At 37.5% G+C, this 16,136-nt stretch overlaps 1 protein-coding gene across 21 annotated transcripts in view; it reads left to right on the forward strand.

Moving 5' to 3' along the window:
* The window catches only part of ELAVL2 (ELAV like RNA binding protein 2), a 160,170-nt gene that overhangs the window by 131,313 nt on the left and 12,721 nt on the right, over window positions 1–16,136 (forward strand). For all 21 annotated transcript variants that reach the window (XM_054519567.2, XM_054519564.2, XM_024251822.3 and 18 more), the window contains 1 exon segment: window positions 13,807–13,960. In XM_054519567.2, coding sequence (XP_054375542.1) covers window positions 13,807–13,960 — 154 coding nt within the window.

Consider the following 16,136-nt stretch of genomic DNA (forward strand, 5'->3'; position numbering starts at 1 on the left):
ACAGCTCAGGTGTCTAATAGATACTTGGAGAATGAAGGATTGTCTTTGAATGAGACTATTAGTCTTGCAAATCAGTTCATTTAAAAAAAGCTTTCCCTGTGGTTATTCTCTAATGTCTAATCATGTTGTGAGAGAAATATCTTGTTAGACTTAAAGTCGTAAAACACTCACTAATGTTTCAGGGGTTATCCCCTTATGTATTGAATAAATTTTTCATAGTTGCATAACTTATGTCAGCTCCACAAAATATGTGTAGGTAAAACTTCCTTTGGCTCTGTGGGGAGGGCTTTTAATAACATTTCTGTTATTCTTTTTCCTTGCTTTCTCCTTAATCATACGTGCCTCACACAAATTCCCATCTCAGCCTGTTAAATGCCATAAGTAATCTGCAGTGTTTGCTGTTACTGCTTTTTGAATTTTTAAAAAACTGGTACAGTTTCTACTGATTGAGGCTAACCAAAGACAGGCTGCCCTTGAAAGAAAGTGAGCTGGCTTCCTAACTTCTTTGTATATGTATACCTGTATACATACATTAGATCCCTGACAATTGGGTCAAATCAGGGCCCAAAACACTAAATTTTGGATAGCATATGGTTTACTTGTAATGTAGATACGGCTTGCAGATTGTGTTTTAAATTTAAAACAGGTGTTTGAATGGGGATTGTTGAAATAAAACATCCTTTAAGAGGAAGATTATTTGTTAGGAGTTTTTCTCTGGGTGTTTGAGGAATCATATTTTTAAAATACATTAAAGATTTAGTAGAAGTAGTTATTTTATGTTCAAGACTTCACTCCCCTTAGGGCTTTATTATATTATATGGAACCATAACAAGACTAATAGGCCAGTCTCCAAGTTTGTAGGAAAGGTCAATAGCTTTAAAAGACGTGCATGGTGCTCACCTTGCCCACAAAACAAAGGGCCAGGATGAGCAAATGTAAAAATTGTTGAGAAGTATTTAATTGCAAGTTGTTTTTTTGTTTTACCGAGACCATGTAATCTTGGCTATACAGTGTTGGACAGGGAGTATCTGTAATTAAATATTTTATAAACATTTTGAGTGCTTAGTGTGGGCTAGTTAGCTTGGCTAAATGTTGGTTGGAACAGCATTAAAATAAGACAAGAGGTAGCCTTGTCCTTGATGTCATTGTGTAGTAGGTGAGACAGCACTGAGTTTATATGACCATTATTTGGATATATGATGAGTGAATGCAGAATACAATGAAAATGGATATGCCCCTTGCTGTCTAGAGGCCTCTGCGATGATTTCAGAGGTGATAGTGTTTTACAAGCTAGGTTTTATTGGGCGGAAAAAGAAGAAATGTATTACACATAAGGGAATGTCTCATCCAAAAGCACAGAGGCCTTCACGTGATGTGTACCTTTTAGGAGAAGCTTACTTCTGAACACCATAAAGTATACTTATTCTATCAAGTAATAACCTTCTACAAAAATGATTGGCAGGAAAATTTGATTAAACCTAGCCCTGTACTTTACGTTTATCTCCCTTTAGTGAAGACCTAATTTATAAGAGAAACAATAGGGATGAATTTTGGGTAGATCAAGTAATTTGCTCATAGAAACATATTTGCCTTGCTCTGCAAAGATCCATGGAGACCTATGGGACTCATTTAAGTATTTGCAAATGGTATCAAGATGAAGTTTCTCTAAGCAGTATTTAGCGTACACACAGAGGAAAGGATCATTATATTTTCATTACTGTATGAAGTAGGTCAAAGAAGACTTGGGTTTCTGAACATTGTTGCAAAGCAGTTTTTCTTCTAGTTATAGTACAAAGGGAAACTTAACTGTAGATGGCATTTACATTTAACTTTACTGCCACACTGATTTTGACTGTTCGCCTCACCTGTGTTATGATGGGAAATTGTCTCTATATTTTCCTTACATACATTTCTGTCTGATAATACTTACAAGCATTTATATTGTCATTCCTCTGCTCATAAAAGTTTTGCCCTGACATTCAAGGGCTGTAGACTGCCCTCAACTCACTGTTCTAGTGTTGTCAGTGTCCTACAGAAATCTTTATTCTGGCTCAGCTGGGCTCTTCATCATTCAATATGCAAGCCTAATTCTCCATTGCCTTGGATTATTCTCTGCCTGCACGGCCATCTAACCCTGTCATTTACAAAGTTTTATTTGGCCATAAAATAAATTAATACAGTGGATAAAAATTTATTCACTATACATTACCTTTCTCTTCTATTTGGTGGTCTGCTCTCTGAGGGCAATGGAATTTTTGTCTTTGGAGAGCAGCTTGCAGAATGTTTTTATTTATAACCGCTGCATGAGGAAGCTTCTGTCTATTGCTTATAAGAGACAGTGAAGACCTGCTCTGTGCGCTCAAAGATGGAAAAAGTCACAGTTTAAGTGAAATTAAAAATTGAAATTCTTGGAGGTTTTTTGTTTTGTTTTGTTTTTGTTTTAATGCCATTTTTAACTTTGGGTGTGTTTTTCAAAACTTCTTGGTAGGTGTCACTATACGTTGAAGATATGGTCGGATGAAGGATATGTAAAGGACTTAACAGCTTTTTTGTTGTATACAAAAACAAAGTTTTTTTATATATACATTTTTTTAAATTATACTTTAAGTTCTAGGATACATGTGCACAACGTGCAGGTTTGTTACATATGTATACATGGGCCATGTTGGTGTGCTGCACCCATTAACTCGTCATTTACATTAGGTATATCTCCTAATGCTATCCCTCCCCCCTCCCCCCATCCCACAATAGGCCCCAGTGTGTGATGTTCCCCACCCTGTGTCCAAGTGTTCTCATTGTTCACATCCCACCTATGAGTGAGAACATGTGGTGAAAAACAAAGATTTAAGTAAAGGTATCCCTTTATGTGAGATTTTCTGCATAATGTCCACCTACCCGTCTCTTTTCTTATCCACTTCTCCTTTTCATGTACTTCTCTCTGTCAGATCATGGATGAAGAAGTGTATGAAGGTCCTAGGATGTTGAATTCACCAAAATTGGCTTGATGAGAACCTTTTTTCTTTTTTCACATTACCAACTGGTACTGGTTGGTTTTTATTCTAAGATACCTGCAGTTTATTTATGCCAGCCAGTGTGTAGTCCTTCTTTAGATTAACATTCTAACTCAGCATTTTAATCTGTTGACAGTGCCTTAGGCATACTAGATATTCAGATACTACACAAATTATATCTTAAGTACATTTTTGGAGATAAAGTTGCCGTGGTTATCTTGATAGTATTGGCATCTGTTGGAGATTTCATTTAGTCAAGTTTCAGAATCTTGAAAGAACCCTTAAGCCATTGCTGGAGAATGGGCTTCTAACAATTGGATGGGTATATCTGATTTTCTGTAAGCCAATTTAGCCTGCATTGTTTTCAGTGAAGCAGCAAAAGCCAAGTTATTTGGGCAAATGCCACAACTTCTAATCATCTCGCTTGAGAGGTACTTCAGAACAACCTCCTGGCTGGGTGCGGTGGCTCACGCCTGTAATCCCAGTGCTTTGGGAGGCCGAGACGCGCGGCTCACGAGGTCAGGAGATAGAGACCATTCTGGCTAACACTGTGAAAACCCATCTCTACAAAAATACAAAAAAATTAGCCGGGCGTGGTGGCGGGCGCCTGTGTTCCCAGCTACTCGGGAGGCTGAGGCAGGAGAATGGCGTGAACCTGGGAGGTGGAGCTTGCAGTGAGCTGAGATCGCGCCACTGCACTCCAGCCTGGGTGACAGAGTGAGATTCTGCCTCAAAAAAGAAAAACCTCCTGCACAAGGCCATGGAATATATACATTCAAGAGGTATTAAGAGTCCCTACTTGGTGGGTGGGACTATGTGAGATAGGCATCATATAAGACTTAGTTTCAACCCTCTAGAAGTATAAAACATAGTAATATAAAAGCTTTGAATGGTAATACTATTAACTTGGGAGGAAGCTTTGAGGCAGTCTAGTTCTCTGGCCGTATTTAAGAAGGCTCAAAATACTGAGTACTGACCACTGAGTACTGAGATTTTTCTTTTAGTCTCTCGAATGTATTCATAGTATATTTAATGAAAGTGTCTAAAGTGAAAGTTTTATAGTGGTACTTGATAGTGTAGCCTCTTCAGTATTTTTTTTTAACTGGGAAATCATATTGAATCATCAGGTGGCCGATTGCATGGTAGCTTGTAACACATTTCACATGCAGAAACATACTCATAACCTTCATCTCAAGATAGAAGTTATTCCATGAAGTTCATTTATATTTCTACTACTGTCTATCCAAAAGAATTTCTCATTTTACATTTTACTGGCTTAAGTTCAACAGATCTCTACAAAAGAGAATTGAGGTAGTGGGAGGTTTAACATGTAACAGCTTGATGGGAGAAATAAAATTTTGGGGCCTTACTGTTGGCCCATTTATAGATGTTGAATGTTTGCTCTCTGTATGTCAGTAAGACAGCTCCTTCCTTATGTTCCCTCCATCCAGGCTAAAGGCTTCCCAGCACATTCATCTGCTGTCATCTTACAAAATATTTGGAATATTCAAGAATTAAATTTAATAATTATCACCATGGATTTGGAAGAAGCCTCATTTATATATGTGATTTTTGAACTGTTTCTGTGTTAGAGTGCATACATTGTTCTTGTGCTACGTTTCCTCCTCTGTGTCATCTTTCCTGACCTCAAAGATAATAGTATTCCTTGAGTTTTTGTTCCATAAATTGGGGATGATGATAATACCCAATGCATAAACTTGTTGGGAGGAGCAATTGAATTAACATATGTTACGTATCCAGAACAGTGTCTGGCACATGGTAAACAATAAGTGTTAGGAGCTATCATTATCTGAATTGTTTCCTATGTATGTATATAAAATGATGTTATGATTAAAACATTTATGGTTCCCCTGCTCTGTGCTAATAGTTTTATTGTTCCATTTAATACTTGTAAGATTTCCATGAGGTAAGTACTGTGATTAACATCAAATTACAAATAAAGAGATAGAAGACCTAAGGAAATGATTAACTGGTAAGTAACAGAGCCAAGACCTGGACCTAGCTCTGTGTGACTCCATATTATAGGTTTTACTCCTTAACATTGGAGGGTTCTGGTCCAAACGTTCCATCCTAACCACTAGTTTCATAGTATGCTGTGTAGTGGCCAGAACTTTACCAGTTATAGTGTATTCTCTTCTGCTTTGTATAATGTATTTTTTAACCTGGTGCTAAGCTGACTCGTGCTTGCCTCAGTTGCAGCCTATTCACATTACTTAATATTTATAAATATTATGTGGCTAAATAAATGCAGGCTCATTTCTGAAGTTAAAAGTAAGGGAGTTAGCGTTCTTAACCACTACTGAAAATTTTCTAATGCAGAGAGGGTAGGAATAGACTCTTTGGTGGTTGCAGCTAAAACTCCCATCTATTTTTTATACTCCTTTAGTGTAATCACCTTCTAAAGTCTGAAAAGGCTAAGTGAAATGTACAGGATTGGAAATGGAACATGGAACATTTTGATTGACAAGTTCCTACTTAGAGTTGGAGTGGCTAGTCTACTGCCACTACCATAGTGAATTTGATTTCACTGACTGCACCTCAGACGCCGTATCCACTGCCATTGCTCAATTGTTTCATTTTCTGTTAAGTATCTCTGCAGGTAAAAAATTTAAGAAATGGTAAAGTATTTGTGGCCTAAGTTGCATTTCAAGAATATATTTACCATGTATCCCATTTGCCTTTACCAGCATGAGATGTCCTTGTTGAACCAACTTCATGCTAGAACCAAGGAGAAACAACAATAAAAGGGCAGAAGTTATCTACCAGTTGTACTTTAATAAAAAGGAGATGCCTGTCAGGGCAGCCTATTTAGACCCTCTTTGATACACATGGATGCAACTGTTTGGGTAGCATTTAATAAACCCCACTCAGTGCAATGTAGTTTGTCAGAGGCTGTTTAAGATGTGTGAAAAAGGAGGTCTTAATTTGTCAAGTCTGTAGTTTATGATCAGTTGCTTGATACAGCTCTTACAGCCAAAACACTTTTTATTTTTCTGTGGCTATTCAGTAGTTTTATTATTGTCTTTAACAATGTCATATGATCACTTATTTTTATGACCTTACTTACTTATTCCTAGCGTCGTCTTAAAGTTGAAGCTAAGATCAACTGCCTTGACGATTATTTAATGATATTGCACTAAAACTTGAAAATTATATGAAAATGAGAAGTCTCCCTAGTGTAAACAACCAGTTGCCATTCTGTTTTCCTGTTAATTGGTTTGTAATTTTATAAAAGGGCAGAGACAGTATCAAAAAGATTCTGGCTATTGTAGGTTGGTACATTTTAATTGGTGGAAAGTACTGGTCTCAGGATTCTTAGTTTGATTTTTCTCTTCCAACTCCCAAATAGTTAGATTTTTTTCTCCAACATCTCCTAAATAATTCTCAGGCATTACTAGTAGAAGAAATATAATAACTGCCCTAAGACAGTTATTTTGATGTGTTTTATTATTTCCTTATGTGTATACAAGAAAATATTCTATGTAGCAAAGCTAAGGTTCTTATTTTCTTGGAATAGCTCTTCTGATGTCTCCTTGGAAATGTCTGATTATTGTCCCAGTCACTGTCATTTCACAGGAAAATTTTATGGTTTTGAAGACTATGTTGCAGCTAATGATGTAATGGAAAATCCCGTGATGAAGAGCTAAGACCCTGAGTCCTACAGCCAACTCTTTTTCTTTGTGTCTTTGGAAAAGTTACTTCACCTTTCTGTGCCTCAGTCTTCCTATTTTCCCAAATACAAAGAAATTGGACTAAATGATCACTATTTTCTTTTTGCTCCAAAATTAAGACTCCCCCCCCCCCCACCCTCCTATCAGCACCATATTATTTTGTTGAAGATTGTGTCGCCTCTGGGTACTTGAATCCCCAATTTGAGAAACGAAATTTCATTTTTGAAATGTTTAATAGAATTTTCTTTGTAGTCTGTACACAAAGTACCAATGCCTATAATGTTTGTTATATTACAAAGATTGTGGCTTCTGTTAGCTTTTAAACAATATTTCAGAAATAAACTCTCAATTTAGTATGTGATTATAAATCATCTTCATTACAGTAAGTGTGTGGTAGTTACCAGGATGTACAAAGTAGGATGATGACAAAGTTTCTTATTTCAAGGGGTTAAGTCAGTCACAAGAAAGGGTTAAGAGTTAAGTACATTTTGGTTGAGTCAGTATTTAAGAGAACACGGCATATAATGCAGTGTGGGTACAGGTAAGAGGCACCCAACTCAGACTGTAGTGGAGAGGACTGATTAGTGTTGACTTTAGGGACTAGGTGATACCCATGAGGTGTCTGAAAGGACTGAAACTTAGCTGACTGGAAGGAGGGCAGCTTATTTTTAACACAAAAAAGTGAGAGCAGGAAGCTTGGAAAACTACCGAAGGTTTTCTATGCTTGTATAGAAGAGGTAGCCAGTGCTCTGACCATAAAGGAATAAGAATTCTAAAATTTATCTGAAAGTCTTAGGGAGCCCTTTAGGTAATTTAAGTTGAGGATGACATTATCACATATATTCCATGGTATCTCTGAACTTCTCACTTGAATTAAAGCAATTGTTTAGTCTTAAAACATTCAACAAATCCAATCACAATAATATTTAAGGTTCTGTATGTATTTTCCACTGATAGTTTCCTAAATCCTATATTTTGGAATATGCAGTAAAGATAACTGCCCTAACCTTTAATACCTTTTATAAAATTTCCTGTTTGGATGTGATTATTTCTTTTAGCTCTAACTTTGCTGGAACTAATACTTAATTTCTTATTGTTGTCTTAGGCTTATTCATTTTCGACCCATTGTGAAATATGCCCTTCCTTACTGAAAACTTAATATTGGACTGTGATACATGTATGCCTTGATGTGTGTTTGAGACTTGTTCTTGGTAGGATTTTGGATTTAGAAGCAGATCAAAGTACACATCTTCCTTTTGGGTGAATTTTGAGGTCTCTGGCCTGAGTTGCGGTTAGAGATCCCCTTCTTCTGGGTACTATACTTCTGAGCTCATTTGGAGGGTCCAATGTAGCCAACTGTCTAAATATCCATGATGCTGTCAGAAGATCTTTGCTACTGCTTACTTAGAGCTAGAGCTAACTTTTATTGAGTTATGGTGTCATTTTTCAGATAGTCCCATGAAGACTCCATCTTTAAAAAATATAAGCAGCAATTAACTGTCCATTTAAATAGGCATAACTGTGACCTTTCAGCTGGAGAGATTGAATGGAGCTTTTTGAAAAAAGTCTAAAGTGGCAAGTGTCTAATTTTCAGGTTTAATGTTTGTAGTCCTGGGTCAGTAATTGACAAGTGATAAAAGTTGTTCAGTGGTGATCTTATCAGTGGGTGACTGCTCAAATGTTCTTAGTTTAAAAAAGAGGGAACTTCTTTGTTCATTTATAGATCTTATCACTTTAATCTGTTGGTATTAATGTCCACTGTCACTGGTCTTTCCATTGATGAATCAGAGAAACGAGAGCAGTTGTGTGTTTGGACAAAAGCATTTAGAGGGGCTTCTGAAAGTGAAGCACTGGGATTTTAAACATTGCTATGTACATTTAATAAAGTACTAATTCATGAGATGGTTTTGTTTCTTTGTATATTTTGATTAACTTGTGTTTGATAGCCCACTGTTAGTGTATGTGTTACTCATCTTTGCATGTTTAATGTATCATTAGTTTTAGCTGCTGATGAAGAAATGAGCTTTTAATTACAAGTAATACATTATATTTCAAACGGTTCCATTTTCAAGACATAATTCGATAAATATACTCTATCTTTATTTTGTCCAGTCTAGTCTTGTTTGTGAAGAACAATTTGAGAAGCCATGGGCCATTTACTTAACCTGTAGTAGCAAGTACTTACTGCCTCCCCGTCCCTCCCCTTCCCTCATATAATCTCAGTATTGCTTGTCTTTGTTTATTATATCACTTGTAGGGTTGTGAGAAATTCCAGAATAAACCTGAGTTTTAAATCGCTGTCTTTGGAGTAGATTGGTGTTCAGTGTTGTACTCCCTGTATCATCTTTAAATATTTAAATTGCAGACTCTCTGGCTGCCTCTTAAATTAGATCCTTCACTTAGTAGTTTTGACATTTCATAACCTTGCTCCTCATGCATTAAATATTCACCTATTTAAGTGGCGGTGAAAATTTAAAATCCAAACTCATATATTAATCCAGCAAATGGAAAATGGAGAACAGATTGCAGTGGAGAAAGAGGCTATTTTGACCTCAGTAGGACATATGCTAGAAGTCCATTGTATTGAAGCATTTCTAAATAGAATTTGTCATTTAAAGCGAACTCTCTTTTGGGCCTCCAAGGGAATTTAGTCTTGTAGAACCAAAAAGATACTTAACACTTTCTGAAAATAGCCCCTGTATGATTCTGTAGGTGCGTATGAATGCACCTGTACAAGATCTAAATCCACAGGAAAAAAAAAAATCGGAATGGAGACGGTTGCTGGTAGTGGTCAGATACAAAATTTAGTTTGGTAACTGATTTGAATCTCCAGAGTGTGAGTCCTTATTCCACTATCAGCCTACTTCCCACTTAGGTCTAAATACATTTTTTATTTATAATCTTTTGAGATGAAAGAAGAAATGTTTTCCCGGAAGGGAGGATTTTGATGACAGTGATATCCTTGATAGTGGAAGGGAAAGGAAGCTGTTTTAATTCCAAGAACGGTAAATAAAGGGATAGGGGTAGGACCTTGAGCCTTGGTCTGGGAGGAAGGAGAAGGCAATTACCCTTTCTTACATCTTTATTTCCTGAAAGTGAATGAAAATGGCATTGCTTACTCCTGAGAATTAGAAAGTAACAAAAATTAATTTAAAAATTCTAATGATGATGTGTAGTTTCTTTGGTTAATCTAAATTAGTGGCCACTTCTCTTTTCTTAGAAAAAATTACTCTTAAAAATATTAATGGAGCCAGGCGTGGTGGCTCACGCCTGTAATCCCAGCACTTTGGGAGGCCAAGGTGGGCTGATCACCTGAGGTCAGGCATTCGAGACCAGGCTGGCCAACATGGTGAAACCCTGTCTCTAAAAAATACAAAAAAAGCCAGTATGGTGGTACATGCCTGTGATCTCAGCTACTTTGAAGGCTGAGGCAGGAGAATAGCTTGAACCCGGGAGGCGGAGGTTACAGTGAGCCAAGATCACCCACTGCACTCCAGCCTGAGCAACAGAGTGAGACTCTGTCTCAAAATAATAGTAAGTGGAATAACTTTTAACTAATTTCTAGCAACATCCTGTTTTCTGTCTGTGGCCAGTCTCTCTGTGTATGCCTTTAAGAAACAGCCAGGATTCATTTAATTTTTCCTAACTCAGAACAAGTGAACTGAAACACTAATTTACCATAGTATTATGGAAGGAAAACTGGATGAGGAGACCAGGACACAGAAAGAGAAAGATCAGAGTTTGAACCCAGAATTCAACACTAGTTGTGTATAACCTTAGGCATGTTATTTACCTTGTCTATATCTGTTTCCTCACCTATAAAATACTAATGTGTATGCTGCCTACCTCATGGGGTTGTTGTGAGGCACAGACAAAATACTGTAGTTTGTGAAAATGCCTTGTAAATGGTGAAGTCTCATAATACCCTAAATGTAAGTTTAACATTAAACATTGTTACAAACGTAAGTTTATATATAATCTAATCACTCCTGTCCTGCCTGTGGTAGTAAAAAATGGTTCTTTGACAATGTCACTGAAAGATACTGTTTTTTGAGAAGGTTTGTCTTGGATCCTTTTTAATGTGGCTGGGAACTAAAGATACAGTATAAACTGAAGAGTGGCCATTGGGAAAAAAAAATCACATAACTGACCTAGGTATGTTTTCAAAGCCTTTATATAAGCACTAAATATAAATCCATTTTCCTAAATATATTTTAGGATGACTTTTAAGACACACCACCTACACTCATCTGAATTGCACAAAGCAGTGAATGTCACTGCATGAGTAAATTGTTCTAGAACACTGTAATGGACCCAGGTTTCTCTCTACTTAATGGGCTGGGCATTTACCTAAATTTTCAGATGCACGTAGAGGTAAATAATATTTATAATGTCACATAGATTAGGCTGTGAAGCTTTTCATGTGGATTAGAAATTATTTAATTATTCCTAATAGCCATATAAAGAAGGTAGAATTGTGGTAATAGGCTGGAAGAACTTAGTTCTCAGTTCACGGAACTGGTTATGAATTAAACCTAGTTTTGAGCCCAGGCACACTGATTAGCTGTTACCTTTAACCCCATTTCCACTGCCTTCTGCGACCCTTGATCTCATGCAGAGCCTGTCTCCTGCTGCTGCTTGCTTCATCAGTCACTGGAAGTTAGCCTCCTTGGAGAATGTGTAGATGCCTGCCCTGGAACCCATGGGACATGGCTCTTCATAATGGGAGTACTTCAGTCACATGATCTGGAACAGTAATAGCTGACTCGTTGGGTGCTCCCTCCTGTGGAAATGAAGCCATAGAATCCTAGATAGGGATGCACGTCCCAGCTGGTGGGGTTTCAGCTTTTCTGGGTGATTGAGAATCTTACACCAGAAAAGAAATTAAGTTTTCATTGATTCTTATTACTGAATGCATATATAATTCATTGGCCTTGTTTCATCAGTTTATAGCAATCCCAAGATTTGATTCCATCTAAGTTACATTAATCACTTGAAATTGGTCACTTGTTCTTCACTTACATTTAAGTTCCTCAATCTTCATTGTTCTTAAGTATTTAGGCATAGAGAAAATAAGTAGCATATGAATAGTTATGTATGTTTTCTCCATCACTATTCCAAATTCCTTGTTTCTTCTGTAGGACAGGACAGTGCTAATATAACTTCCAAATATAGCCTTTGGAACAACAGGTATATTTTCACTTGTTAATGAGCAAACGGTTTGAATAAAGAAGAGTATTAAATGTTAACACCATTGGGGCAGGGGTGTGAAAGATAATGAGGTCTTTATAAAGTAGTATAAAATCTGGCTTATATTTTTTTCTGGAAAGCCAAGAAAAAGTGGCAACAGAGAGCTGTGGGCACAATTCAAATTATGGGGAAAATGTTTGGTGCTTCATACTAAAAGTTATTTAAGTATTAGTGTAAATTGGGAAAGTTTGTTGTTAACTGGATTAAAGGTGGGTACCAATAATAAAATGAGCAGGCAGTAGTTATCAGTTTACCTCAGCAAATCAATCCCAGACACATTGACCATTTTTAGTAATAATCTGAGGATGGGGTATATTGTGAAATTTCTGTCCCTTGAAGTAGGCTAGTCCAGAATATTACAGCTAAACCAAAGGGAATGCCTTCAGGAATAGCTCATGAGACTAAATGTTGGCAAAGATAGGTTGTAGGCAGAGAGTCATCAATTACAATTGGGGCAGGAGATCTGGATGACTTGAACTGACCCTTAAAGGCTCTGGTTCAGTAAGCCTTTGTGGATCTGCATGATCAATGGGGTATTATTGGATGGGCTTTACTCACCAAATGTGTTAGCATCTATCACATGTCAGGCACTCACTAGGCATTGAGGATACAGTGATGACCAAGAACAATGTGGTTTCTTCCCTCACAGAGTTTACAATGAGGAATGATGATTATAAACAAATACATGCAGACCTATTTTGTCTTTCGTCCTTGTGGGATTTTGTATACCATATCTCAAAGACATGAAACTTTTTGAAAGTACATATAGTGGCAGGTAAAGTTAATTATAGGGACTTAAGACCTTTTGAAAATCAAGGTTAAAAAGACCTGTGGATGAGAAGACAACAAAGGACAATGAGGGCTTGTTCACACTTTCAAATTTCTGGGAATTTATGGACAATCATACAGCGTATATCAAAAGAGTGTACTTGCTGATAAGGGTGAATTTTTTTTTAGAAATGTAGCACTACCACCCACACAGATGTGAGAGGCCCGAAAACAAAAATGTCTCCATGAATTTGGAATCTTTAAGCTTAGAATGATTGGGCCTAAATCCCTATTGTAGGGCAGGTGTTCCCAACCCCTGGCCATGGACCCATACCAGTCCGTGGCCTGTTAGGAAGCAGTGCACACAGCCAGAGGTGGGCAGCAGGTGAGCCAGCATTATTGCCCAAGCTCCACCTCCTGTCAAATTAGCTGCAGCATTAGATTCTCATCAGGGCACAAACCCTATTTTGAACTGCACATGCAAGGAATCTAGATTGTGCGGTTTTTATGAGAATCTAATGCATCCCCCACCACGGTCCATGGAAAAATTGTCTTCCACAAAACCAGTCCCTGGTACCAAAAAGGTTGGGGACCACTGGTCTAGGGGATTGGCCCCACAGAAGACAACCTATTATCGTGAATAGTACTGTGCTGTATGCACCACTGGTCTGTTTTAAGAACTTTAAATTTTAGTGAATTAAAACTGGATTAAAGGTGGGTACCAATGATAAAATGAGCAGGCAGTCGTTATATCACTGTACTTCTGCAAATTGATCCCAGACCCATTGACCATTTTTAGTAATAATCTGGACGATGGGATATATTGTGAAATTTCTGTCCCTTGCAGTAGGCTAGTCCAGCATATTACAGATACTCTCCCCTCTCCACCTAGGGGAGAGGGAATGGGAATACTACTACCCATTTGTCTAGAATTTTCCTGGAAATGAATAAAGCAGTTAGCGCCTGACTTGCTTGAACTTCAGTGTTCTATGCTGTTCATGGGAAAGTTACTGAGGCAGTTTTTGAGTTTCTAAAGGGAGGTGAGTGAGCGTACATATACATTTAATTTTATTTTCCTTTTCCAGGTTTCCTATGCTCGCCCAAGTTCAGCTTCTATCAGAGATGCAAATTTATATGTCAGCGGACTTCCAAAAACAATGACCCAGAAGGAGTTGGAACAGCTTTTTTCACAATATGGACGCATTATTACTTCTCGTATTCTTGTCGACCAGGTCACTGGTAAGTAGACAGCCGCTCCGGACAGTCTTTCCCTGTCTCTGACGAGCAGATTGTGAAATATTCTGTCTTTCCATGTAGCAGTCTTGCTTCTAGAACATATCAAAGGTATATGTGGGCCAGAAAATGCAATTTTCTGCTGGAATTGTTCATAAATATGCATGGATAAAAATAGATTGTGGAGTATAGTGAGCGTGCTTGAGTCATTTCCACCCTGAAGGTACAGGATTGAAGCCTGTTTCATGGCTTGTAATAAATTTATAGATGCTATAATCTTCATTTCCAAGCCACTGTGTGATAAAAGCCCCCGTCCTGCTTATAAAGTACTAATAAACAACCTTTCTTTTGTCAAAAAGTGAAGTTTAATGCAGCAGTATGCAGCTAGTTCTTCAAGGGAAGATTACACTACATCCACACTGGTAATTGCTGTTCAGGCTGTTTTCCAGGTTCATGCTGTGTTGTATGGGCATATGTAACAGTATGAAATTTTGAATGTTAAAAATTTATTTTATTCCTAATATCACTGTTAGCCCAACCGAAATGGGAAGACTAAAATGTTCATTAAAACTCTTGAATGTAAGGGAGTTGTTCTGCCAAATCTTAGTTTAAAAAGCTATAGCAATATAGATTTGATTATGAATTTTAAAAATAAAATACAGATACAATTTTCTATTATAAAAGCAATACTTGGCCAGGCACAGTGGCTCATGCCTGTAATCCAAGCACTTTGGGAGGCCGAGGTGGGCGGATCACCTGAGGTTGGGAGTTCAAGACCAGCCTGACCAACATAGAGAAACCCCATCTCTACTAAAAATACAAAATTAGTTGGGTGTGATGGCGCATGCCTGTGATCCCAGGTACTCAGGAGGCTGAGGCAGGAGAATCACTTGAACCCCAGAGGCGGAGGTCACGGTGAGCTGAGATCATGCCATTGCACTCCAGCCTGGGCAACAAGAGCGAAACTCCATTTCAAAAAATAAGTAAAAAATAAAATAAAAGCAATACTTGTTCTTTAGGAAACAGTTAAAAAAATAGAGAAACATTGTGAGGAGGAAGTATTAGCTGTAGTATCATAGACTGAAGCAGCCCCATGAAGATTTGTGAGGTTGTTTTTGTTTGTTTTTTTAAGGTAGCTTTTCTCCTCACCGTTTGTTTCTCTCCCCCCCACCCGCATAATAATAATACCTTGGAGGCATGTTGTATATTACAATGTCTAATTCTTTTAAAGCAATGACTTCAGAAGAAAAGCCAGATTTTTCATTCATCAAGTGAAGATCGATTTAGTTGATCTGAATCTAATCAGAGGAGCCCATATTACCTGCCTCTGTGCTGTTAATTGGCTTCATAGGAAGCACCACCTTTAGAGTTCTGAGTAGAGAGAGCTAGCACTATATGCATGCCTGGGAGAATAGCCTAAAGATTTTGCTGTCATGAGAATATTTAGTCAAGTGAGAGTATATAAAATAACAGCCTCCTTAACTGTGTTAGTTAATTCATAATACTTATACATGGCCACCCTGTGTTGTTATCACATAGACTAATAATGGTGTTAAATAGAAATCCAGGCCTAGAAATAAAGATGAATTTGTTCAAAGCAACAAAAATATATTTTATTTCATATATGCTTTCTAATTCATTCATTCAGAGATCTTGTGAATTGAGAGTAGATTTCACCTGTGATACAAAGTGCATCTCGTCTTTGACCTGCTAGTCCATCACAGGTGGACCTAGCTTGTTTTAGTCAGCGGTTCTCGAGTATGTCCCGCACCTCCAGTATCAGCAGTCTTCTGGAACCCTGCTAAAAATGCAAATTCTTGGGCTTCATTCAGAACCTACCGAATAAATCTCTGAGGGTGATCCACAGGTTGTTCTTATGTATGCTTAAGTAGGAGGACCACTGGTTTAGGTGACTCTAGCTGTGTAGAGGCTGTTTTTTTTTTGCTAATCTGATACTTTTCTAATGGAACAGCTAAGTTCTAGGGGTTATTAATTCTTAATAGGCACTAGTAGATAAGTGAAAGGATTTGCTATCATTTCAGTATTTATTCTTCATACTTAAGGCTTTCAAAGTGAACTTAATTTACCTGAAATGAAAAATGAAACCCTGCAATTTTCTTACTCAGCCATCAGGTGGTAATAATGTGCAATGCATGCTCTTTAAATAGAAAAGGTAAAGTGA

Source organism: Pongo abelii, chromosome 13 (genome assembly GCF_028885655.2).
Source record: "Pongo abelii isolate AG06213 chromosome 13, NHGRI_mPonAbe1-v2.0_pri, whole genome shotgun sequence".
Lineage (NCBI taxonomy): Eukaryota > Metazoa > Chordata > Mammalia > Primates > Hominidae > Pongo > Pongo abelii.